This window comes from Haliotis cracherodii, unplaced genomic scaffold (genome assembly GCF_022045235.1).
Source record: "Haliotis cracherodii isolate W230 unplaced genomic scaffold, xgHalCrac1.p SCAF_22, whole genome shotgun sequence".
Taxonomy (NCBI): domain Eukaryota; kingdom Metazoa; phylum Mollusca; class Gastropoda; order Lepetellida; family Haliotidae; genus Haliotis; species Haliotis cracherodii.
Genome location: NW_027266278.1, coordinates 5643478 through 5670421, shown reverse-complemented (window position 1 = coordinate 5670421; position 26944 = coordinate 5643478). Strand labels below are relative to the sequence as shown.

The following is a 26944-nucleotide window of genomic DNA, read 5'->3' as shown; positions in this document are numbered from 1 at the left end:
GAGCGAACGCTTTAACCACCAGGCTACCTGACCGCCCCTGACAGTTCAAAGCAGACAATGTTTTGGTCGCAAAATGAATGCAGGGTTGTCACTGTGCAACAACATTCCTGATGTCATGTAACAGAACAGTCGAAGCCGGTACGATTTGAACCACAGTTTTCCCGAGGATTACTATTAGGAACACCTATTTATGACAGTCTGAGTCAAATACTTTTACACTTTTCACATCTTAACATATGGGTTTCTTATTACCCTAGCTTATTAGGCTGAAAGTCATTTTACAAAATTTTGGTTTCGAGCCCATGGGTAAAGTCATAGACTGATTTCTTATCGGAAAGAAAAGGGAAATAATTTTAGCGAGAAATTTGTCGATCTAGACAATATTATAGAGGACAGTACTGTTGAGATAGATTTTCGCTGTATATGAGAGTGAGTATGTATGGTTTCACGCTGCTTGCAACAATATTCCAGCAATGGGCTTCACACGTAGTACCCATGTAGGGAATCGAACCCAACAGTTGGTGTAACGAGCGAATGCTTTAACCACTTGGCTACCCAACGGTCGCTGTATATAACACAATTCATACTTCAATACTTAAATCCTGAACAGATATGAGATTCCTGCTTTGTTTCTGACAGTTCTAGTGCAAATATGACATCACTGACCGACAGTTGCTTAAATATGTAACACTGATCAACAAACAAGGTTTTGATTTAAAATTAAATACAAAAATAGTTTAACAATACCTATAACCAAACAACATTCACAAAAAAACGGGCAACAAAATGAACTTAAAAATTTGATTCATTTTCAATAATATTTTACATTAGGTTTGATTCTACCTCAATTCCAACTAATGTTTCAATGCCTGACAATTCATACAAACATGCAATCGAAGGAAGATATAGTCGAACATCTCGGTGGCCTCGTCTAGATGTACCTTGCATTTCACAAATATTCATTATAAGGCCAGGCGTTTTATATATTTCGTATTTTTGAGAAAATGTAAAAATAAATAAATCAGATTTCCATTTTGTTTTCCCCGCCCAAAGCCACGTAGTCAGTTATTTTATATGTTATCATCACCTTTTAAAAAAAAACATATGGATTTACCGTTGTAAACTAGTAAAGAGATACATAATTGATCTTTATTGATCTCAAAGCCAAACATGAATAGTCTCCCTTGACAATTGTCCGTGTTGTAAGTGGCAGAATTTTTATTGTTACAAGGGGCTTAATCGTTACAAATGGCAGTCTTTTGAGCACAGAATATGTTCAGAAAGTATGGCAGAGGCATTCTGCATTTTTAAAAAAATGCATCTGGCTTACTTTTTTTTCTCCAACCCCTGGACTTTGGGCTGAGAAATCCGTAATCCTAAACATAAAAAATGCCTGGCCTAACTGTAACACTCTATTTCCAGCAAGATGACAACATTGTACAGTTCAGTTCCTGTATCTCAATATTCTGCTCATTTTACTCATCCTCATGTTCCAGAGAAGAGTTATTTCAATGTTAAACAGATTAACATCCTTGGTACCTTTAGGATGTTCAAGAGGGGTGGGGGCCTGGAATTTTCTCCGAAAATAACTGTTCCAAAAGTTTGTCCCTCGGTTTCATAGAATCTCCATGTTGCCACACCACCCCCTTCCCTATCCTACGTCTCCACTACAGCGGAAAACCACTAACGCACTAATGTTTACAAGACTAGACTCACGGCAGGTTCCCAGTTTCACATATAGCTCACCTTGCACTATCTAGACCAATTCCTGATCTGAGATTGAATATAGTTCCCGTATGGATATCCTTCGAGCAAGAGAACATTCATTTGTGGGTATCTTATTGCAAGTCTCATGTTATTTGGTCAAGTGCTCCAAAGAGTTATTTATCCTGATGAGGAAGATGTCGCCCTGGAATAAGAGGGAGGTCGATGCAGGTTGGCAGGAGTGAGCTGGGTTCTCTGTTAGTACCTTGGCAGATCACAGCAGGTTACACAATCACACAACCGTCGACATTCACACTCACTCATGCACTGGCTTCAGTCACACTCTGTACAAATGATGCTGCTTCCGAGCGTCAAGATCTTGAAGATGATGATGTAAGCTCGTCCTTGATTAGATGCTCTGGAAGAAAAACGCATTACATTTACTTCTGGTGTACATTTTGTTCAGTTGAAAATGGATGTCTGCTATTTCATGCCGCAGTCGGCACTATTCCTTCTATGTCATAGTGGCCTGTAAATAATTAAGGTGAAGTGAGGTGAAATTGGGTTTAACATCGGGTGCAAGATTATTGCACTTACATAGCAACGTGCATGCACGTGTGTGTGTGTGTGTGTGGCTGCTTGTTACAGTCCAGACTGATGCCAATATATAGTGCTAGCTCATTGAGATACCATGCCGCAGTTTAACATGAATACCACACTCAGACACAGTATACTGACTTCGGGCCGACCAGTCCTTGTTTTAGCCCCTTAATGCCGAGCGCCAGGCAGGGTAACAACAAGTACCACCTTTTAACGTCTTTTAGTATGACGCATGCTTTTTCAGCTACTTTCCGAAACACAATTACGAGCTAATTTACTTTCCGAGTCAAGCCTATATTTAGAACCGTTATATACATCTAAAACATTATTTCATTTTTTTTTAAATCTCAAAATGCTTTGAAAAAACTCAAAAGAGTGATGAATAGATGAGTGGAAAAATATTGGTTACCCAATGAAAAATGTAATAACCCAATTAAACTAGAAACCTTCGAGTAAAAACTCAATTGCTCAAAAAGTTATCTAGAATTCTGCAATGGCCACACAAAGGGCACTCCCACAAAACTAAGGGGACAGACTCCCACCAGACAAGCCTGAATTTGACACAAGAGGTACTTACTCTGCTGGGGAAGCCTGATTGGTTCTGTGTCTGCGAGGGTGACTTGATGGAACCGGTGTCGGAACTTGTACCTGATAAACAGTGTCTTTGTCTCCCCAATCACCGGGTCATAGAACCCTGGCAGGCCACTCTGTAACATGAAAACAGTGGTAAGTCACAACGCTACATTCGTCATTTAGCACTTGCGAGCTTTTCCCCAAATATATTCACACATTCAAGTGGGTTTTTATCAAAGCTATTTTTTTCCACTATATATATATGTCGTTACATGTTAATTGGACCCATGAAGATCCGGCGTAGAATAGGTCTTCAGCAACCCATGCTAGCTGCAAAAGGCGACTATGCTTGTCGTAAGAGGCGACTAACGGGATCGGGTGGTCAGGATCGCTGACTTGGTTGATGCATGTCATCGATCCCAATTGCGTGGATCAATGCTCACGATGTCAATCACTGGATTTTCTGGTCCAGACTCGATGATTTACATACCGCTGTCGTACAGCTTGAATATTGCTGAGTAGGGCATTAAACAACAAACAATCAAACATGTTATTTGTTATAATGAAGCATACCTTATCCTTTCACAACAGTATCCAACAATAATTTATGACACAGACTGATTGTGTCGAGTTGTGTCGAGTTTATTGCGGAAACAAACCAGTGGATGAGAGCTGGAGTGTTTGTTTAGCCAAGTAACAACCGACAGTTTGCTCTTCTTGAATCTGCTCATGAAATATTCATATTCAGCAGCCATTGTGGCCAACAAATCTGTATTTTGTTTGCCTCACCAGGCAAACAGGTGATGGACAATTACTCTTTCAGGGCCACCCACACAGAGAGGTCAAGCCTACCTTTGTTGTGTTCTCTGGGAGGATCAATTTGGACTCCTTGACCAGAGCCTGGAGAGGGATGCTGACATCTAAACACTCTCTGTCAATCAGCTCCCTGGAAAAAGATACCGTCAGATACCGTCAGTAAGTGGGTGGACCTTGTAGTGAGGGTGAGTATGGTTTTACGCCGCTTTTAGCAATATTCCAGCAGCATCACGGCGGGGGACAACAGAAATGGGCTTCATACATTGTACCCATGTCGGGAATCAAACTCGGGACTTCAGCGTGACAAGCGAACGCTTTAACTATTAGGCTACCCCATGGCCCTGTGGAGCTTGTAACAGATACAGTCATTAAGCGGGTGGAGCTTGTAACAGATACAGTCATTAAGTGGGTGGAGCTTGTAACAGATACAGTCATTAAGTGGGTGGAGCTTGTAACAGATACAGTCATTAAGTGGGTGGAGCTTGTAACAGATACAGTCATTAAGTGGGTGGAGCTTGTAACAGTTACAGGCAGTGAGTGGGTGGAGCTTGTAACTGATACAGTCAGTGAGTGGGTGGAGCTTGTAACTGATACAGTCAGTGAGTGGGTGGAGCTTGTAACTGATACAGTCAGTGAGTGAGTGGAGCTTGTAACAGATACAGTCAGTGAGTGGGTGGAGCTTGTAACAGATACAGTCAGTGAGTGGGTGGAGCTTGTAACAGATACAGTCAGAGAGTGGGTGGAGCTTGTAACAGATACAGTCAGAGAGTGGGTGGAGCTTGTAACAGATACAGTCAGAGAGTGGGTGGAGCTTGTCACAGATACAGTCAGTGAGTGGGTGGAGCTTGTAACAGATACAGTCTGAGAGTGGGTGGAGCTTGTCACAGATACAGTCAGAGAGTGGGTGGAGCTTGTAACAGATACAGTCAGAGAGTGGGTGGAGCTTGTAACAGATACAGTCTGAGAGTGGGTGGAGCTTGTCACAGATACAGTCAGAGAGTGGGTGGAGCTTGTAACAGATACAGTCAGAGAGTGGGTGGAGCTTGTAACAGATACAGTCAGAGAGTGGGTGGAGCTTGTAACAAATACAGTCAGTGAGTGGGTGGAGCTTGTAACAGATACAGTCAGAGAGTGGGTGGAGCTTGTAACAGATACAGTCAGAGAGTGGGTGGAGCTTGTAACAGATACAGTCAGAGAGTGGGTGGAGCTTGTCACAGATACAGTCAGTGAGTGGGTGGAGCTTGTAACAGATACAGTCTGAGAGTGGGTGGAGCTTGTCACAGATACAGTCAGAGAGTGGGTGGAGCTTGTAACAGATACAGTCAGTGAGTGGGTGGAGCTTGTAACAGATACAGTTAGTGAGTGGAGCTTGTAACAGATACAGTCAGTGAGTGAGTGGAGCTTGTAACAGATACAGTCAGTGAGTGGAGCTTGTAACAGATACAGTCAGTGAGTGGAGCTTGTAACAGATACAGTCATTAAGTGGGTGGAGCTTGTCACAGATACAGTCATTAAGCGGGTGGAACTTGTAACAGATACAGTCATTAAGCGGGTGGAGCTTGTAACAGATACAGTCAGTGAGTGGGTAGAGCTTGTAACAGGTACAGTCATTAAGCGGGTGGAGCTTGTAACAGATACAGTCAGTGAGTGGGTGGAGCTTGTAACAGATACAGTCAGTGAGCGGGTGGAGCTTGTAACAGATACAGTCAGAGAGTGGGTGGAGCTTGTCACAGATACAGTCAGTGAGTGGGTGGAGCTTGTAACAGATACAGTCTGAGAGTGGGTGGAGCTTGTCACAGATACAGTCAGAGAGTGGGTGGAGCTTGTAACAGATACAGTCAGAGAGTGGGTGGAGCTTGTAACAGATACAGTCTGAGAGTGGGTGGAGCTTGTCACAGATACAGTCAGAGAGTGGGTGGAGCTTGTAACAGATACAGTCAGAGAGTGGGTGGAGCTTGTAACAGATACAGTCAGAGAGTGGGTGGAGCTTGTAACAAATACAGTCAGTGAGTGGGTGGAGCTTGTAACAGATACAGTCAGAGAGTGGGTGGAGCTTGTAACAGATACAGTCAGAGAGTGGGTGGAGCTTGTCACAGATACAGTCAGTGAGTGGGTGGAGCTTGTAACAGATACAGTCTGAGAGTGGGTGGAGCTTGTCACAGATACAGTCAGAGAGTGGGTGGAGCTTGTAACAGATACAGTCAGTGAGTGGGTGGAGCTTGTAACAGATACAGTTAGTGAGTGGAGCTTGTAACAGATACAGTCAGTGAGTGAGTGGAGCTTGTAACAGATACAGTCAGTGAGTGGAGCTTGTAACAGATACAGTCAGTGAGTGGAGCTTGTAACAGATACAGTCATTAAGTGGGTGGAGCTTGTCACAGATACAGTCATTAAGCGGGTGGAACTTGTAACAGATACAGTCATTAAGCGGGTGGAGCTTGTAACAGATACAGTCAGTGAGTGGGTAGAGCTTGTAACAGGTACAGTCATTAAGCGGGTGGAGCTTGTAACAGATACAGTCAGTGAGTGGGTGGAGCTTGTAACAGATACAGTCAGTGAGCGGGTGGAGCTTGTAACAGATACAGTCAGTGAGTGAGTGGAGCTTGTAACAGATACAGTCAGAGAGTGGGTGGAGCTTGTAACAGATACAGTCAGTGAGTGAGTGGAGCTTGTAACAGATACAGTCAGTGAGTGAGTGGAGCTTGTAACAGATACAGTCAGTGAGTGGGTGGAGCTTGTAACAGATACAGTCAGTGAGTGGGTGGAGCTTGTCACAGACAGTCAGAGAGTGGGTGGAGCTTGTAACAAAAACAGTCAGTGAGTTGGTGGAGCTTGTAACAAATACAGTCAGTGAGTGGGTGGAGCTTGTAACAAATACAGTCAGTGAGTGGGTGGAGCTTGTCACAGATACAGTCAGAGAGTGGGTGGAGCTTGTAACAAAAACAGTCAGTGAGTGGGTGGAGCTTGTAACAGATACAGTCAGTGAGTGGGTGGAGCTTGTCACAGATACAGTCAGTGAGTGGGTGGAGCTTGTAACAGATACAGTCAGAGAGTGGGTGGAGCTTGTAACAGATACAGTCAGAGTGGGTGGAGCTTGTCACAGATACAGTCAGTGAGTGGGTGGAGCTTGTAACAGATACAGTGAGTGAGTGGGTGGAGCTTGTAACAGATAGTCAAAGAGTGGGTCAAGGTTATAACAGATACAGTCAGTGAGTGGGTGGAGCTTGTAACAGATACAGTCATTAAGTGGGTGGAGCTTGTAACAGATACAGTCAGAGAGTGGGTGGAGCTTGTAACAGATACAGTCAGTGAGTGGGTGGAGCTTGTAACAGATACAGTCAGTGAGTGGGTGGAGCTTGTAACAGATACAGTCAGAGAGTGGGTGGAGCTTGTCACAGATACAGTCAGTGAGTGGGTGGAGCTTGTAACAGATACAGTCAGAGAGTGGGTGGAGCTTGTAACAGATACAGTCAGAGAGTGGGTCGAGCTTATAACAGATACAGTCACAGAGTGGGTCGAGCTTATAACAGATACAGTCACAGAGTGGGTCGAGCTTATAACAGATACAGTCACAGAGTGGGTCGAGCTTATAACAGATACAGTCAGTGAGTGGGTAGAGCTTATAACAGATACAGGCAGTGAGTGGAGCTTGTAAAAGATAGTCAGTGAGTATGTGGGTGTGGCTGCATCTATGATTCAGCAATATCATGACAGCTAAATCATTAGAGGTAAAATGACTGAGTAAGCCATCAATACAAGATATGACTGAAGACAATATCAATTGTCAGCAAACACATATCAAATCATAATAAAAAAAAATATCTTGCTTATCTCCTAAACTAACTACCCAAGAAATCTCCTGACCCAGAATAAGGTTGACATTTAAGTTCTGACATGGCAATTTAAGCCAGATCCTCCTGATCCCCCTCCGCGTGTAACGTACCCATCATCGTCAGTGATGAGCTTGCCGTACAGCCCCTTGATGATGACCAGACCTCCCTTCTTCTCCTCTGCCTCCAGACTCCTCTCCACTGTCTCCTTCATCAGCTCCACCTACACAACACATGGGGATATGCTGAGCTTTAAAAAGGTTTAATAAATTACCTAGAGAAAGGGCAAAGAGTAAGTGATGCTACAGGTGAGCAAAAAAGTAATGAGCTCATCAAATCTTTATTTCTCAAGTTTTATCACAGGATGTGAGAGCATGGTGGAAGGAAACCACAAAGTGACACAGGTCAGCTCTGGCGAATCCACGAGAATGCACATGGTGCTGAAACACACGGATCGTTATTGAGGTACGTCCGGGTATGGAACCCCTGCCAGGTATTCCTGGCACAACTGAGAAGCCCACCCAAGCCCTGTCTGTCTACTCACGGCAGCCTCAGCCTCTGTTTTCCTCTGAGCCAGTTTCTCTGAGTGTTCCTTTCTCGTCTTCTCCAGCTCCCTGAAACACAACCGCATGAAACCTCTCTAACTCCCTCAGTCTATACAACTGCATCAAACCTCTCTAACTCCCTCAGTCTACACAACTGCATCAAACCTCTCTAACTCCCTCAGTCTACACAACTGAATCAAACCTCTCTAACTCCCTCAGTCTACACAACTGCATCAAACCTCTCTAACTCCCTCAGTCTACACAACCGCATCAAACCCCTACAACTCCGAGGTCTGCGAGCCACTATATTTAGCAGTATGTGCAGTCTACGTACATTACCAAGACGAACTGAAGAAAAAATACATGCGCAGATGTAATATTTAATGCGCTACTGACCAAGACACTGCTGATTATAACCGCTTGCAGTCACCCGACTATCGATTCTTACCCAGATTGAAACTACGATATCAAAACTCAATGATGATGTTTATCGCTACAAAAATTGACATTTCTTGAAAAGCGTACTTTGCAAATTTTTACATTACTGTAAGTAAAATTCCATATTGGTGGAATGGCTTGTTTTCACTTTATTTGTATAAGCACTCATCATCAATTAATTAATTAATCATCGTGATATTTCGTTTTTTATTTCATGTGGCGAGGACAAGAGTGTCAACTTACTTTTCTTTCTGCTGTCTCAAGAAGGGGTTGACGATGAGGTTGCGGACAACAAAGAAGGCAATCACAGGAAGGACTGTTCCATAGAATACTGCCGCTGGGGACAATGTCTCGGAGAGGTGGATTGGGAACAAGAATGTCTGAGTACCGCGGAACAATCTGCAAACAAGATTATTTTCCACCTTTACATGATGTACCAAATAACCAAGACATCAGTTCCACCCTAATTGAAAGAGTTTAATTCTGCAACCCTTTTAACAAGATATTCCTGTCAAATTAATTTCAGAGGAACGTTCTCATTATTCTGAATCTATATGGATTCCCAAGACGCCTTCAAGTAATATCATTCATTTCATATGTTCCTGGAAACATTTAGGGAAAAATGGGCAGCAAAGGACCAAAGTAACTGGTAAACACTTGTTGTGAATATGTCTACTAGTTATTTCTGTAACTCGTTGCCATGGAAACTATCAAAAAGCATTATTGTACCGTTTTCAAGATCTGCTCTGGAGACAAACACGACTGACATTTCCAGCCTAAGTCAAAGTTGTTGCCATCCAAACTCGAACAATACATTTTCTGAAAATCTCAAACAACCAAAAGGCACCAGTTCACCAACAGAGCCATCTATGTGGCAAGTTTGGAGAAGAAAAAAGGTACAGATTTCAAGATCTGCATGGAAATGAACACTACCACTATTTCCAGGCTAAGTCAAACTTGTCTCCATGCAAACTCAAATTGTTTTTTTCATAAAAACCCAAACACCAGTTCACCACAAGACCTATCTAAGTTTGTTGAAGAAATATTGAACGGTTTTTAAGACCTGCTCGAGAACCGACATCAAGAAACGATAATCCAGTGAGCAGTGGGCATGTGGGCATGTGGGCATGTGGGCATGTAGTCAAGCAGGCCAGGGAGGCTGACCACCTGGTCCATTATGCCACCCCATATAACAAACACAGGTTGCTGGGAACCTATTCAAGCAGAATTCCCATGGAATTTCTACAGTTGTTTGTTAGTTTGTTGTTTACCGCCACACACAGCACAATATTCCAGCTATATGACGGTGGTCTGTAAATAATCGAGTCTGGACCAGACAATCCAGTGATTGACATCATGAGCATCGATCCACGCAATTGGGATTGATGACATGCATCACCCAAGTCAGTGAGCCTGACCACCCGATCCCGTTAGTCACCTCTTACGACAAGCATAGTCGCCTTTTACAGCAAGCATGGTTTGCTGAAGACCTATTCTACCCCGGATCTTCAGAAGGAAGTATGGTGTGTACTGACTTGACTCGGAGATGGATGCCGTGGGGGAGGCTGATTCCCATGGTGGCGCCCAAGAAGCTGAACTGGGTGATCTTCTTCTCAAAACCATACTCTAGTAGGTAACCATGGGAACCAATTCTGAAATGAAAAAAATTGAGATTCAAAATAACGACAGGGCTACAAATATGTGAATATTGTCTAACTCTGCAGTCTACAATATTCCATCTGAATCATGGTGGCCTCTAGATAATCAATTTTGGATGAGGAAACTCTGTGATAGAAAACATGAACAAACATCATGGCAACACGACACAAACAGTCATGCCACAGAGTCCATCTAATTAAATCCCCCATTATGAGTGATTGAGTGAGTATGGTTTTACGCCTTTTTGCAATATTCCAGCAATATCATAGCAGGGGACACCAGAAATGGACTTCACACATTGTACCTATGTGGGGAATCGAACCCGGGTCTTCGGTGTGGCAAGTGAACGCTTTAACCACTAGGATACCCGACCGCACCGTCATCCATTATGACAAGCAATAGACATAGACATGAAAGAAGGACCAGGAAATCGTGGAGTTTAACTTAAATCAAATGACTTTTCCCCATGATCCAACGCCAAATTAATCTCTTTGTGAGTGAGTGAGTGAGTGAGTGAGTGAGTCGGTGGGTGGGTCTGGGTGGGTGAGTGAGTGAGTGAGTGAGTGAGGAAGTGAGTGAGTCGGAGGGTGGGTGGGCGAGTGAGTGAGTCGGTGGGTGGGTGAGTGAGTGAGTGAGTCGGTGGGTGAGTGAGTGAGTCGGTGGGTGGGTGAGTGAGTGAGTGAGTCGGTGGGTGAGTGAGTGAGTCGGTGGGTGGGTGAGTGAGTGAGTGAGTGAGTGAGTGAGTGAGTCGGTGGGTGAGTGAGTGAGTGAGTGAGTCGGTGGGTGGGTGAGTGAGTGAGTGAGTGAGTCGGTGGGTGGGTGAGTGAGTCGGTGGGTGAGTGAGTGAGTGAGTCGGTGGGTGGGTGGGTGGGTGGGTGGGTGGGTGGGTGGGTGGGTGAGTGAGTGAGTGAGTGAGTGAGTGGGTGGGTGGGTGAGTGAGTGAGTGAGTGAGTGGGTGGGTGGGTGGGTGAGTGAGTGAGTGAGTGAGTGAGTGAGTGAGTGAGTCCTGTTTACTTACTTTACAGCAACTCTGAGTTTGGCCTCGTGCTCCTGGAACTTCCTCGTCACGCTGGCCTGAACATGCCACGCCTTCCTCATGCCCATCTACATACAAGACAAGAACCTCATGTTATCAAACCAACATCATCTACAGTATCATCCATCCTCTTGGTAATTCTTTTCAGCAAAACAAATCTTAACATGGCCTAGTGTTTAGCATTACTGGCTCACCTTGTCAAATAGTCTATTTCATTGAGTCACCTAACACAATGTTACAAAGTTCATCCTTCTTTTTAGCATTTCTTGGAATTCGATGAAAGACAAAGTAGACACAATTTTTTGAGAATAAATTCCTTAATATGCTTAGTATATTAGCTCCATGTCTTGCTTGACAACAGTATGCGGATCTATACAGAAACACGGCTTAAATAGTATATTATAGGCGTTGCTATCCATAAATTGTGTCTTCTATGAAGTTCATGTCTCGTGTGATTAAACCATGCAGGCCTCAAAGTTTAAATTTTTGCCAAGGAGCCATACGGCTACAAGTATTTTTTTCAAGGTAGCCAGTGGTAAAATCAAGAAGTCAAGCCAATATTGTAGGTAGCCATTAGCATTTGAAATAATCTTTTATCAAATAACTATTATAATATGTACATGTTATAGCATTTGTCTCAGAATTGTTTATTAGTTGAAACTGTACTTGATTTTTGTTACTTGTGACTTGAAGAATGACACAATTTATGTTACTAGATTATATAGGCATCTCCTTGCTTCTCCATTGAGCATTGTCAACTAAAATAAAGTACTAACTACAATAATATTTATGTATTTTGGTTCATTGTTGACTTTAGGAATTGTTTGCGAGTACAATTAGTGGCAGACATGTTTATTTTTGCGTCTACATATGTGTAGCAATAGAATTTAGTCGCCACAAAATATTTTTGAAGGTACTTATTTGGCTACCTTTGAATTTTAGACAGTAGACAAATTGAAATTTAGGTTGCATTGGCCACCGTTTTAGTTGCAACTTTGAGGCCTGCCAGGATTGGGCAATGTCAAGTTTACCAGGCCAAAAGATGAAAGAAATGTTTTTGGTAAGTATAATGGAGCATTGTATTTAGTATGTTTCTTCTGGCTGATAATTTGACAAGGGGAGATAACTCTTCTTAGTTCCAGAGTCGAGTAAAAATCAGTCTTGTCATAAAATGTAATTATTTTGCCAATGTACAGTTACTTAGTTCAGATACTATTTTTCATCACTAATGAATCAAGTTACAACATGTGGACTACCCACCATCAACACCAGTGCGCTATGATACTGTTGAGAGTCATACACCATGGCGGTCGTCATGGACGACTGGAAGCCCATGTTCCATGTCATACGACCTTGAAGATGCCGGTCGAACTGATATGCTATTGCTGAAAAAAGGAATAGTGAGTGAGTAAGGTTTTACACTGCTTTGAGCAATATTCCAGCAATATCATGGCGGGGGACACCAGAAATGGGCTTAACACATTGTACCCATGTCAGGAATCAAACCTGGGTCTTTGGCATGACGAGCGAACACATTAACCACTAGGCTAGCCAATCACCCCGAAAAAAGGAATTGTTGTACCAATAACTTTGAAGGATGAGGTATGATATAGAATCTGCAGAACTAAAAACATGCAAAACTTATTGAAAATCAGATAAGATAAGAATCAGGTGTTCTTGAACATCTTTTTTGTGCAGTATGGAGGCAAGGCTAAAATGTGTCATAAATGCTCATTACATATTTTCAGCTTAGAAGCTTTTTCAGTTCCGATGGCCGGATTCCTCTCTGTTGCACAGGGAGCCTGACTTACTTGATGAGAGGACTGGCCGGAGTGTTCGCGATGTCCCCTGTAGAGATGCTGCACAGGTGCCGTAACTGAAAGATAAGATAAAACCATTGAATCCCAGAGAAGCTTTGGATCCCAGGGAATGACTTTTGAAAGCATGGTGCAAGGCAGCAACCTGCAAATAATATAATAGATTGTTCCATCTGTCTACACCATTTCATTACTTTACAAGATCCTCATAAATCCTCAAAGAACCCTTGTTATTATTTATTGACCCTTAGATTTGTAGGTCAAGGTCAAATACCGGAATCACTGTGCTTTCTATAGCACAAGGTAATGCAAAGTACACTTAGTAAGTATCACACAAACATCACCACAGAGCCATGTAGAGCAGTTCAACAAAACACAATGTCCTACAAGTAGACATCCTTAACCCATCTTGTAGACAGTATGTTCTCAAGTGAAATCTCTTGTTGCCAGAGATCAACAGTTACATTAGGAAATGTCACCACAAACATTCTGGTATCTTACCATCTTCGGGTCAACTGGCGAAATCCTTTAATACTTCCCCCCAGCCCATTTCCAAACACAGTCTCGACCTGAAATAATATTTACATTTCAAAATATTGCCATCTCCATCAGAGAATACACAACATCCATTTTACAAAACTGTACACAATAGAAATGAATACAATGGAAACTTGAAAACGTTAATTTTCTGAATGACATATCATGGTGGGCATCGTTTCACCTCGATTACAGGAAAAACAATTGCCCAGTACCAGTTATATAATCCAAGCATATAATCCTATATTACCCGTTTTATCTGGAAAGTATCTCAATGTACCACCCATGTGATAAATAGTTCTAAATCTACTAAATGAGGGTAAATGACTACACTGTTTGAGCTACTTGCCTCCATCCATCCTTTGTCTGATGTCAGTCTCCGCCATGAAGCTAGAAACGCCCCTGTACCGGTTCCATTCTGTGTTGAGAGATTCCCCGAGATGATGGCGGTATCTTTCACTGTCAGCGGACACTCCACAGACTGGGAGATACTCATACTGCTCATTTCCACCATCGTGCTCTGTCTGAAGGGAATATAACATGGAGAATATGTACCGGAGTGCTCAGTCTACAGGGAATATAACATGGAGTATATCTACCACAGTGATCTGTCTACATGGAGTATATCTACCATAGTGCTCTGTCTGCAGGGAATATAACATGGAGAATATCTACCAGAGTGCTCTGTCTACAGGGAATATAACATGGGAGTATATCTACCGTAGTGCTCTGTCTACAGGGAATATAACATGGAGTATATCTACCAGAGTGCTCTGTCTACAGGGAATATAACATGGGAGTATATCTACCGTAGTGCTCTGTCTACAGGGAATATAACATGGGAGTTTATGTACCATAGTGCTCTGTCTACAGGGAATATAACATGGAGCATATCTACCAGAGTGCTCTGTCTACAGGGAATATAACATGGGAGTTTATGTACCATAGTGCTCTGTCTACAGGGAATATAACATGGAGTATATCTACCAGAGTGCTCTGTCTACAGGGAATATAACATGGGAGTTTATGTACCGTAGTGCTCTGTCTGAAGGGAATGTAACATGGAGAATATCTACCATAGTGCTCTGTCTGCAGGGAATATAACATGGAGTATATCTACTGAAGTGCTCTGTCTGAAGGGAATATAACATGGAGTATATCTACCGTAGTGCTCTGTCTACAGGGAATATAACATGGAGTATATCAACTGTAGTGCTCTGTCTGAAGGGAATATAACATGGAGTATATCTACCATAGTGCTCTGTCTACAGGGAATATAACATGGAGTATATCTACCATAGTTCTCTGTCTACAGGGAATATAACATGGAGTATATCTACAGTAGTGCTCTGTCTGAAGGGAATATAACATGGAGTATATCTACCGTAGTGCACTGTCTACAGGGAATATAACATGGAGTATATCTACCATAGTTCTCTGTCTACAGGGAATATAACATGGAGTATATCTACCATAGTTCTCTGTCTACAGGGAATATAACATGGAGTATATCTACCATAGTTCTCTGTCTACAGGGAATATAACATGGGAGTATAAATGCTCATTCTGCCCAGTATTGCAGAGTCACCACTTTTGACAAGTGTAGACCACTATAGCGGAAAAAGGATACCTTGGCTCAGAATGATGAGAAAGATGATGATGCAGTCATCTCACACGGACAAATTTATATACAGAATGGCTTCTTTCAGATGCTTTCCAGCAGTATCAAATCAATTCCAAAGACAACAGGCTTTACACATTGTACCCATGTGAGGATTTGAATTTGGGTCTTGGATCTGACGAGTGACGACCTGACTACCCACACATACTCAAGCCAGTGGAAATTCGGCAGAATTATTTCCTATACATACCCATAGTCAGGGTCTGAGTCATAGCTGCCATAACTGTCAAACAGATCAGTAGCATTGATTCCCACAGTCACGTTTCCCTGGAAGCATAAGAAACAAGATATTGGCAATGTCAGCAAACTGGAATCAAATATCGGCAGGTTGTATGGATAGAAGGTCATATGGATGGTAGGTCATGTGGATGGTAGGTCATATGGATAGAAGGTCATATGGATAGAAGGTCATATGGATGGAAGGTCATATGGATGGAAGGTCATATGGATGGAAGGTCATATGGATGGGAGGTCATATGGATAGAAGGTCATATGAATAGGTCATATGAACAGAAGGTCATATGAATAGAAGGTCAAATGGATGGTAGGTCATATGGATGGAAGGTCAAATGGATAGAAGGTCAAATGGATAGGGCATATGAATAGAAGGTCATATGAATAGAAGGTCATATGGATGGTAGGTAATATGGATGGAAGGTCATATGGATAGGTCATATGAATAGAAGGTCATATGGATAGGTCATATGAATAGAAGGTCATATGGATGGTAGGTCATATGGATGGAAGGTCAAATGGATAGAAGGTCATATGGATAGAAGGTCATATGGATGGGAGGTCATATGGATGGGAGGTCATATGGATAGAAGGTCAAATGGATAGAAGGTCAAATGGATAGAAGGTCATATGGATGGAAGGTCATATGGATTGAAGGCTGTATGGATGAAAGGTCATATGGATGGGAGGTCATATGGATGGGAGGTCATATGGATGGGAGGTCATATGGATGGGAGGTTATATGGATGGGAGGTTGTATGAATGGGGTGGTAATATGAATAGCAAGAATGTATGGAGGGGTATTGACACTCACCCTGGGGTTTGTTCTCTGTTGAAGTCGTCTCTCCTCTCTCTCCCGCTGGAGACGCTCATACTCCGCAATAATCTCAGCTGGAGACTTGGTCCGCGATATAACCTGGTTGGCAAATCAGAAATTGGATCAATTCAATTAAATGAATGACAAACCCCAAGGACATTAAGAACAAAGACAGCACACTGTTTCTAAGCAGGTACATTCGAAATGAGCTGAATGTCTTGTTTTTTTATGTTAGCCTGTAAATAATCAAATCTTGACCAGACAATCCAGTGATTGATATAATGACCGCAGAGCTACAGATAAGCTACGTATTGGCATAAAATACCCATAAAAAATATTCAAAACCCAATTAATTTCAATTAACTTGCGTACAGAAACGCATTCATTAAATGAAAAACTCAAATGTGTAAATAGTTTGAAAACAGCACACGTAAATACCCAATGAAGATTTTTTAGCATGCGTACAAAGGAGCTAATTTCCGAAACACAGTTACGAGCTAATTTACTTTCCAATTAAGCCTATATATTTAGAACAGTTATCATGGTTATATACATCAAAAACTTTATTTCATGTTTTTTTAAATCTTAAAATGTTCACTCTTTGGGGGAAAAACCCAAAAGTGTGATGAATAGGTGAGTGAAAACATATTGGCTACCCAATGAAAAATGTAATAACCTAATTAAAATAGAAACCAAGAGTAAAAACTCAATTGCTCAAAAATTTATATGGAGCTCTGTGACCAACAGTTGACACATTCAGGGTATGTTGACATGCTCTCGACCAAGTTATCGATCCATGAAGTCAACATGCACAATAAACATAGGATGCCCGACACTAATTCAAACCTAGAATCCTCATGGGGCTGGTTAATGTATGGCTGGTTATTAGCTGTGTATTTTGTTTGTGAGAGGACAGTACGATCTCAATAATCATTGGGTAACCATGGTTACAAACATTCATGAAAACTATCACCACATTTGTTAAAGCAGTTCTGATGTGAGACATCTCCTTTTTCACAATATTAACAATAGCCAAGGTTGGGTTGTCTGACTGTCACATAAAATTTTCTTTTCAATTTAAAAGAAAACAGAGTAAACTATGGTTATAACGAACACGCTTATATCGAACTGACGGATTAATGAACTTACTTTTTAGTCCCGACTATTTGCTGTAGTTATGCTGTATATATGCTTATAACGAACTACGGTTATAACAAACTAAACATAGTAGTCCCCTTGAGTTCGTTATAACCGTAGTTTACTGTAATTCCTAATCAAAATCATTGCATGCAACAATTAATTCTGAACTCCATTGTAGCGCTATTCACAATTTGACACACAAGAAACCCAATCACAGTACTTTGTGTTTGCTTATAAACTATAACTATAACTATAACTATAACTATAACTATAACTATAACTATAACTATCTCACCTCCAAACCTTCTGTCTCCAGACCTTTCTCTCCATACATGTCATAGATTGTCCTCTTGTGCCGGTCTTTCAAAACTAGGGGACACAGAGACATAGGCACATGGTGATAATCTGTGTTCTACTTATAAACCTATTCATTGGGATCGCTATAAAGTAAGAGACTTCTTTCTATAGGCATTAAAACCTATTGTGAGGTTTTACTTTCAAGTCGGGTTAAATCTCATAAACAGGGACGTTGTAACATAAAAACATAAAAATGTTGATAAATGTTGTTTTTAGTTTCTTTTTTCGGTTTATAAGCATGGAAAAACACTTTCCCTCGGTTTTGGTAGACAGAGCATGCCCTGGAGGTCGGGAAAAACCGCGGAGGCTTCGCCCCCTTGGTATTTCCCTCTCCCCAGGGCATGCTCTGTCTACCAAAACTGAGGGAAAGTGTTTTCTCCAATACATACAAACCAATGAACATGTTGAATGTAAACAGGGGTAGATTTAACAACAAATTTGTTTGTAGCCAGCAGGGATGCTCCTCTAAAAAGTTACTGGCCTTTCTTCAAACTACCACCGACCGCCTCTGTGGTCTAATGGTAAAGCATCCGCTTCCATTTGCCTCATTTCATGGCGATTTATGAGCAAATAAAGAAGTACTTGTACACAACATTACAAAATGGCGGCCGGTTGTCATTTTACCGAGATGATCCAATAAAAAAAATTAAACATACACGGAGAAGGGGTGAAATTTTAATGGCCCCACTGTCTATCTACTTTACGTTTCAGCAAGCCCTTTGTAATTTTAACTGGCCACAGGCCAATGGGCCAGCAGTTAAATCAACCCGTGTAAAGATGTGGTGCTACTCTGGGCATACTAACACAGAATCCCCAAGGGGAGACAAGCACAGGTTGATGGAGACCTATTCTAACCCTGAATTCCCAAGGTGAGACAAGCACAGGTTGATGGGGACCTATTCTAACCCTGAATCCCCATGGGGAGACAAGCACAGGTTGATGGAGACCTATTCTAACCCTGAATTCCCAAGGGGAGACAAGCAGAAGTTGATGGGGACCTATTCTAACCCAGAATCTCCATGGGGTGACAAGCAGAAGTTGATGGAGACCTATTCTAACCCAGAATTCCCAAGGGGGGACAAGCACAGGTTGATGGAGACCTATTCTAACCCTGAATTCCCATGGGGAGACAAGCAGAAGTTGATGGAGACCTATTCTAACCCTGAATTCCCAAGGGGAGACAAGCAGAAGTTGATGGGGACCTATTCTAATCCTGAATTCCCAAGGGGAGACAAGCACAAGTTGATGGAGACCTATTCTAACCCTGAATCCCCAAGGGGAGACAAGCACAAGTTGATGGGGACCTATTCTAACCCTGAATTCCCAAGGGGAGACAAGCACAAGTTGATGGAGACCTATTCTAACCCAGAATTCCCAAGGGGAGACAAGTAGAAGTTGATGGGGACCTATTCTAACCCAGAATTCCCAAGGGGAGACAAGTAGAAGTTGATGGAGACCTATTCTAACCCTGAATTCCCAAGGGGAGACAAGCACATGTTGATGGGGACCTATTCTAACCCGGAATTCCCAAGGGGAGACAAGCAGAAGTTGATGGGGACCTATTCTAACCCTGAATCCCCATGGGGAGACAAGCAGAAGATGATGGGGACCTATTCTAACCCTGAATTCCCAAGGGGAGACAAGCACATGTTGATGGGGACCTATTCTAACCCTGAATTCCCAAGGGGAGACAAGCAGAAGTTGATGGGGACCTATTCTAACCCTGAATTCCCAAGGGGAGACAAGCAGAAGTTGATGGGGACCTATTCTAACCCAGAATCCCCAATTGGAGACAAGTAGAAGTTGATGGGGACCTATTCTAACCCTGAATTCCCAAGGGGAGACAAGTAGAAGTGGCTGGGGACCTATTCTAACCCTGAATTCCCAAGGGGAAACAAGCACAAGTTGATGGCGACCTATTCTAACCCTGAATTCCCAAGGGGAGACAAGCACAGGTTGATGGGGACCTATTCTAACCCTGAATCCCCAATTGGAGACAAGTAGAAGTTGATGGGGACCTATTCTAACCCTGAATTCCAAAGGGGAGACAAGTAGAAGTGGCTGGGGACCTATTCTAACCCAGAATTCCAAAGGGGTGACAAGCACAAGTTGATGGGAACCTATTCTAACCCTGAATCCCCATGGGGAGACAAGCAGAAGTTGATGGGGACCTATTCTAACCCTGAATCCCCATGGGGAGACAAGCAGAAGTTGATGGGGACCTATTCTAACCCAGAATTCCCAAGGGGGGACAAGCACAGGTTGATGGAGACCTATTCTAACCCTGAATTCCCAAGGGGAGACAAGCAGAAGTTGATGGAGACCTATTCTAACCCTGAATTCCCAAGGGGAGACAAGCAGAAGTTGATGGGGACCTATTCTAACCCTGAATTCCCAAAGGGGAGACAAGCACAAGTTGATGGAGATCTATTCTAACCCTGAATCCCCAAGGGGAGACAAGCACAAGTTGATGGAGACCTATTCTAACCCTGAATTCCCAAGGGGAGACAAGCACAAGTTGATGGAGACCTATTCTAACCCAGAATTCACAAGGGGAGACAAGTAGAAGTTGATGGAGACCTATTCTAACCCAGAATTCCCAAGGGGGAGACAAGTAGAAGTGGCTGGGGACCTATTCTAACCCTGAATTCCCAAGGGGAGACAAGCAGAAGTTGATGGAGACCTATTCTAACCCTGAATTCCCAAGGGGAGACAAGCACAAGTTGATGGAGACCTATTCTAACCCTGAATCCCCATGGGGAGACAAGCAGAAGTTGATGGAGACCTATTCTAACCCAGAATTCCCAAGGGGAGACAAGCACAAGTTGATGGAGACCTATTCTAACCCTGAATTCCCAAGGGGAGACAAGCAGAAGTTGATGGGGACCTATTCTAACCCTGAATTCCCAAGGGGAGACAAGCACAAGTTGATGGAGACCTATTCTAACCCTGAATTCCCAAGGGGAGACAAGCACAAGTTGATGGGGACCTATTCTAACCCTGAATCCCCATGGGGAGACAAGCACAGGTTGATGGAGACCTATTCTAACCCTGAATTCCCAAGGGGAGACAAGCAGAAGTTGATGGGGACCTATTCTAACCCTGAATCTCCATGGGGTGACAAGCAGAAGTTGATGGGGACCTATTCTAACCCTGAATCCCCAAGGGGAGACAAGTAGAAGTGGCTGGGGACCTATTCTAACCCTGAATTCCCATGGGGAGACAAGCAGAAGTTGATGGGGACCTATTCTAACCCTGAATTCCCAAGGGGAGACAAGCAGAAGTTGATGGGGACCTATTCTAACCCTGAATTCCCAAGGGGGGACAAGCACAGGTTGATGGAGACCTATTCTAACCCTGAATTCCCAAGGGGAGACAAGCAGAAGTTGATGGGGAACTATTCTAACCCTGAATCCCCATGGGGAGACAAGCACAAGTTGATGGGGACCTATTCTAACCCTGAATTCCCAAGGGGAGACAAGTAGAAGTTGATGGGGACCTATTCTAACCCAGAATTCCCAAGGGGAGACAAGCAGAAGTTGATGGAGACCTATTCTAACCCTGAATCCCCAAGGGGAGACAAGCACAAGTTGATGGAGATCTATTCTAACCCAGAATTCCCAAGGGGAGACAAGCAGAAGTTGATGGGGACCTATTCTAACCCTGAATTCCCAAGGGGAGACAAGCAGAAGTTGATGGGGACCTATTCTAACCCTGAATCTCCATGGGGAGACAAGCAGAAGTTGATGGGGAACTATTCTAACCCTGAATTCTCAAGGGGAGACAAGCAGAAGTTGATGGGGAACTATTCTAACCCAGAATTCCCAAGGGGAGACAAGCAGAAGTTGATGGGGACCTATTCTAACCCTGAATTCCCAAGGGGAGACAAGCAGAAGTTGATGGGGACCTATTCTAACCCTGAATTCCCATGGGGAGACAAGCAGAAGTTGATGGGGAACTATTCTAACCCTGAATTCCCAAGGGGAGACAAGCAGAAGTTGATGGGGAACTATTCTAACCCTGAATTCCCAAGGGGGGACAAGCACAAGTTGATGGGGACCTATTCTAACCCTGAATCCCCATGCAAAGCACAACCTAACAACAACCACCATCAGAAGTCAACATAACATGGGAACAAACCTTCATTTGCACGTTTAAGTTTATTGAATATAACTTCTGCCTTTTTCTTCTTCACTGGGTCTGTGTGTTTGTCTGGGTGGTAGGTCTTGCTTAGTCGGCGGAAGGCATAGTTGATTTCATCTGTTGATGCCTGCAATGAAAGTAACAATTTCCACATGGTCAAAGCATAATTACAGCCTTTGAAATTCCGCTTGTCTACAAGCCTGCGACTACTTAATTGCAGGGATGTGTTGCCCCAAAAAGATGAAAACTCCATGAGGGTCGGCAGTGTGGTGAGTGAGTGAGTGAGTGAGTTTTGTTTTACGCCGCTTTTAGCAATATTTCAGTAATATCATGGCGGGGGACACCGGGCTTCACACATTGTACCCATATCAGGATTCGAACCCAGGTCTTTGGCGTGACGAGCGAACGCTTTAACCGCCAGGCTCCCCAACCACACCCTCAACTGAATCTAGCCAGGACCATCCATGAGCTTTTGATCAGTAAGTTTTTCTGGACAAGATGCACTACATACATGCATAAGCTATTATCATGGTTACTATTGCTACCATTAAAAAAATCAACTATTTCTTTTAATACAAGTACCACCCCACCCCTCCCCTCACCCCATCTCACAAAAATATGAGTGTTGAAAAAAAACAAATGTGGCAGGTACGTAGGATTTTTTTTTTTCTTTCAAAATCAGTTTGTAGGTTTGCAGTTTGTCTGAAAAAACCTGTTTTCAAATGACACTTATGTCTGGTTCATCTATAGCTTGCAAGGTGAAGAGCAATAAATCTAAGCTTCTTTTATTTTTGTCTACAGTACCCTTGCATAACATTAGCTGTTATTCATTTTACTATTGTGACAGTAACTATGTCACAATGGACTTCAGTAGACGCCAGTGTACTACCTGTCAGTACATCTTACTGAATATACAGTCAAGTCCCGATAATCCAACATGGTCGGTTGCATATGATTATGTCGGATTAACGAGTATGTCAGATAAACGAAATTAAGTAGTATCAACGTCGTGATCGAAAATCGGACAACTACACGATAGATAACAATACAAACACTGAAATAAAAAGAAGTAAAAATGAAATATTCATATTGTTATGTTACATTGATACCGGAATATGTTTTCTAATCATGCAACCTCTAAAGGCTAACACAAAACAACTATTACGGACTGTACGACTGATTCAAAATACTTTAAAAAAACATAGTGTGGAAAGGAAGTTGCAAGTTTGAAACTGGTATCGCAAAGCTTAAGACTCGTCTCACATCAAAACATGGGCTGTGTACTCGCGGGCAGATGACGTACGCTGATCACTGTATCGGATTAACGAGACTGATTAATGAGTGATTTCGGTACTTCGTTGCAAATTAGGTGTGTCGGAGTCAGAGTGCGAGACTGTTGGATTAACGGGTCTAAATAGCACTGATTTAATCGGTTCCAATCATTAGTGTTGGATAAAGCTGATTGTCCGAATAATGAGTGTCGGATTAACGAGACTTGACTGTATAATACAAAATACACCATTCGAGTGAACACTAGCGTATTCGGTGTTCCATGACAAAAAGCACAAACCTAACATGGATATATAAATAGGCTGCACTGTATTGTCTACAAAACAAGGCCATCTGACATAGTGGTCTTATTCCCTGCACGTTTTACTGAACCACACTCCATCAAAGTATGATGCCGCCAGTATGGTACCTCTGCCACAGGCCAGCGCCATGTGACGATTCGTCACATCTTACAGTCTATTCAAGATACTGCATATGTTCTTCATCTGTTTCATTTTTGACAAGTCCACATATCTCGATAAACTTATGAATGGTTAACTTTCATTGTGAAGTATCCTAAATCGTGAAAAAAAACTTCCGGGTATTTCCATATGCGTAGTTATCCTATGTTTACATTGATTTACTGCTCCACGTGCTGTCATCGAAGGTCACTTTGATGTACAAATATATATTGTCAGGCACCTCACCATCGCAGTTGTCATGGTTGTAGTACCATATCTATATAATTATGCAAAACATGTGCTGCTATCAAAGCTCTACGTGAGAGCAAGCGATACAGTCACTTTGATGTATATAGCTGTATTGTCACACGCCTCACTGTCACAGTTGAAGTAGCATGTCTATATAATTGTGCCAAACAATATGTAAAGTGCGGAATAATACTTGCATTAGTTTGTTCAGATTTCAGAAAAAGCGTGTTTGTTTACAAACACGAGAAAAGTCTGGTCACATGATATGCAAATAAGCTTGTGGCAGTGGTGTCATGCTCGGTCAGCACTGCCCCAGAGTTTGGTACTGAACATGTTGAAGAGTCATATTTAATCCTAACCAGAGGTTGGTTGGTTGGTTGGTTGGTTTGTTGTTTAACGCCGCACTCAGCAATATTTCAGCTATATGACGGCGGTCTGTAAATAATCGAGTCTGGACCAGACAATCCAGTGATTAATATCATGAGCATCAATCCATGCAATTGGGATCGATGACATGCATCAACCAAGTCAGCGAGCCTGTCTAACCAGAGGAAAACAAAGGAGACGCCAACATCTCAGCTGTAGACATGTTTCACCACAGCTGGGTTATAGGTCATTATCAAAATTTGTACCCCTTTTGGTCCTGTTGAATTAACAAAAATAAAAAATAAATATTCCAGCTTTTAGTGATTCAAGAAGAAAGTTCTAAACTTAACAAATAGTTGGGTAAGTTATGCCAATACAAAGAAACATAATTTTGCCATATTTTAAATATATCGGAAATTTATTGTCCTTGGTGTAACCATTATATTTACTGATCTCTTGCAGAAATAAAAAATAAATACTAAACGATTGATATAATTTCAATATTCTTTATTTATTGAACATGTTCTTTGTACTTATTGAAAATCATGATGTGCAATGTGTATTTATCTGAATCATTTTCACAATTTCCTCTGGTAGCACCAAACCCAAAACGGTTACACCATTAATCATAATGACTTTTCTTTCACATTACAATAATCTATAAGTAAGAAATATAGTCATGATAGTTGCTGTTGCATATTTGCAATGGCATCAGACATTTTTGTTTCACAACGTTTTCTTTGAAGATAATACTGCTGACTTGTGGTAACACCAAAGACATTTTAAGTATAACACCAAAGACATTAGTGATTACACAGGGACCTAAGTCAGAGTGTTTTCATAAGTTTAAGTGTTAATAGTAGTTAAGAGTTGTATTTATATAATGGCACAAGACATGTTTTACCCACTAACTCTATCTTTAAAGTTTTTATTTGCTGACTTGTGTTAACACCAAGAGAGTGAGTGAGTGAGTGAGTATGGTTTTACGCCACTTTTAGCAATATTCCAGCAATATCACGGCGGGGGACACTAGAAATAGGCTTCACACATTGTACCCATGTTGGGAATCAAACTTTGGTTTTCGGCGTGACTAGCGAACGCTTTAACCACTAGGCTACCCGTCTGCCCCGGTAACACCAAGGACATATTAAGTAACACCAAAGACATTTAGCTTCATCTAACTCTAAGTTAGAGAGTTCTAATAACAATACAAGTTTAAGTGTTAATATGATCAAAGAGTAATTTCAATGTCACACGGCATGTTTAACCATTGCCCATTCTAAGTTAATAATTGCTGACTTGTGGTAACACCAAGGACATATTAAGTAACACCAAAGACATTTTGTCATGATTCTGATAACAGGTAACAAGGTAACACCAAATACATGAAACTTACATATGGTGACGCTTGGTGTTACCTTTTTCCAGTTTGAATAACTTTTTCTTCAGTTGACTCAAAACAACTTTTCTCCACATTGCTCCATGGAAGACAAGAATTGATATGATATTGGAACATTCATTTACCTCCTTTCTACATAAAGATGGATAACTCTTACACCTAATTAAACAAATGGTAACACCAAGGATAGGAACCTTTTAGACAGGCATGGTTTGCATATTTTTTTCATTATCTAAAGATAGAAACATAGATGAAACTGACGTTTATTTTAAAGAAGATTCTAATCCCCTTAGTAAAATAACAACATAAAAACTCACTAAAAGGTGGAACACATGCAACAACCCCAAAATCCAAGATGCTAAGAATAGCATGATTCTGTACCTGCAGTTAACAAATACCCTCGAGCTGTTAAAATCAAGGGTAGGTAACTCTACTGCTATCCCTGACATCTCTTGTCTGAGTTGTCATCATTTGAATATAGACACAATTCCTGGTCTTTATAGCGGTATAACATATAGAGATGTATGGATATACACTAGCTATAATAAGATTCGTTTTGTTCTATCTTTACATAACCATGATAAGGATTCAAAACGAACAGCTGATTGAGAAACCTTGATTGTATAACCTAGTAAGGTTGCAATATACGTACCCGAGACCATGGGCCATACATACCAGCTGCTAGCGGTGATGCTTTACACGTGAATCAAAACAGCACATATTTCGGAAGGAACGTAAAACAAGTTGCTAAGTTAAACTTTGAGAATCAAGAATCCGATTGCATCTGTTTTCAAACAAAAATCGTGCCTCATCTTGTCATTACATCAGATGTTTTAAACATCACATAAGATTTCAGATTTTGAGCAATAATTTTCAAACCTTTACGTTGCCTGTAATTAAAAAAAATGAAATTATTCTTACATCTGTAGATACATTCAAAAGTGAGTAAAAGTTTTCGGAGACCGGGTCCTCGTCGTCCTCCAAGGGCGCAGCCATTTTGTGGAAGTGATGTAACAGTGTATGCTACTCTCCAAACAACATATTTGAAGCTATCTGTTGCTGTGTAATTTCCAACATAAAATATATATGTAGATATACGCGCAACTGTCCTTAGAGTTATGAAAGAAATCAAAGTAAAATATTCAGGAAATAAATATATTAATTAAAATACGTAGCCCCGTGTGGTATTCTATGCTAACGTATAAGAGACGACTTATCGGATTGGATTGTTCAAACCACGGACGTTCATACAATACTATATACGACTTTGTTC

At 41.8% G+C, this 26944-nt stretch overlaps 1 protein-coding gene across 1 annotated transcript; it reads right to left on the bottom strand.

The window, feature by feature from the left end:
* Positions 1-1196: 1196 nt before the first annotated feature.
* Positions 1197-26667, bottom strand: LOC139471241 (dnaJ homolog subfamily C member 11-like). Its single transcript, XM_071253539.1, has 17 exons — positions 26593-26667; positions 21925-22054; positions 17723-17796; positions 16285-16386; positions 15427-15503; positions 13905-14079; positions 13520-13587; positions 13013-13077; positions 12462-12586; positions 11184-11269; positions 10042-10158; positions 8750-8905; positions 8068-8137; positions 7637-7746; positions 3730-3823; positions 2882-3011; positions 1197-2122 (listed from the first exon to the last, which is right to left on the bottom strand). The coding sequence occupies exons 1-17, from the start codon at positions 26665-26667 to the stop codon at positions 2076-2078; spliced, it is 1701 nt and encodes a 566-aa protein (XP_071109640.1). The 3' UTR covers positions 1197-2075.
* Positions 26668-26944: the final 277 nt, after the last annotated feature.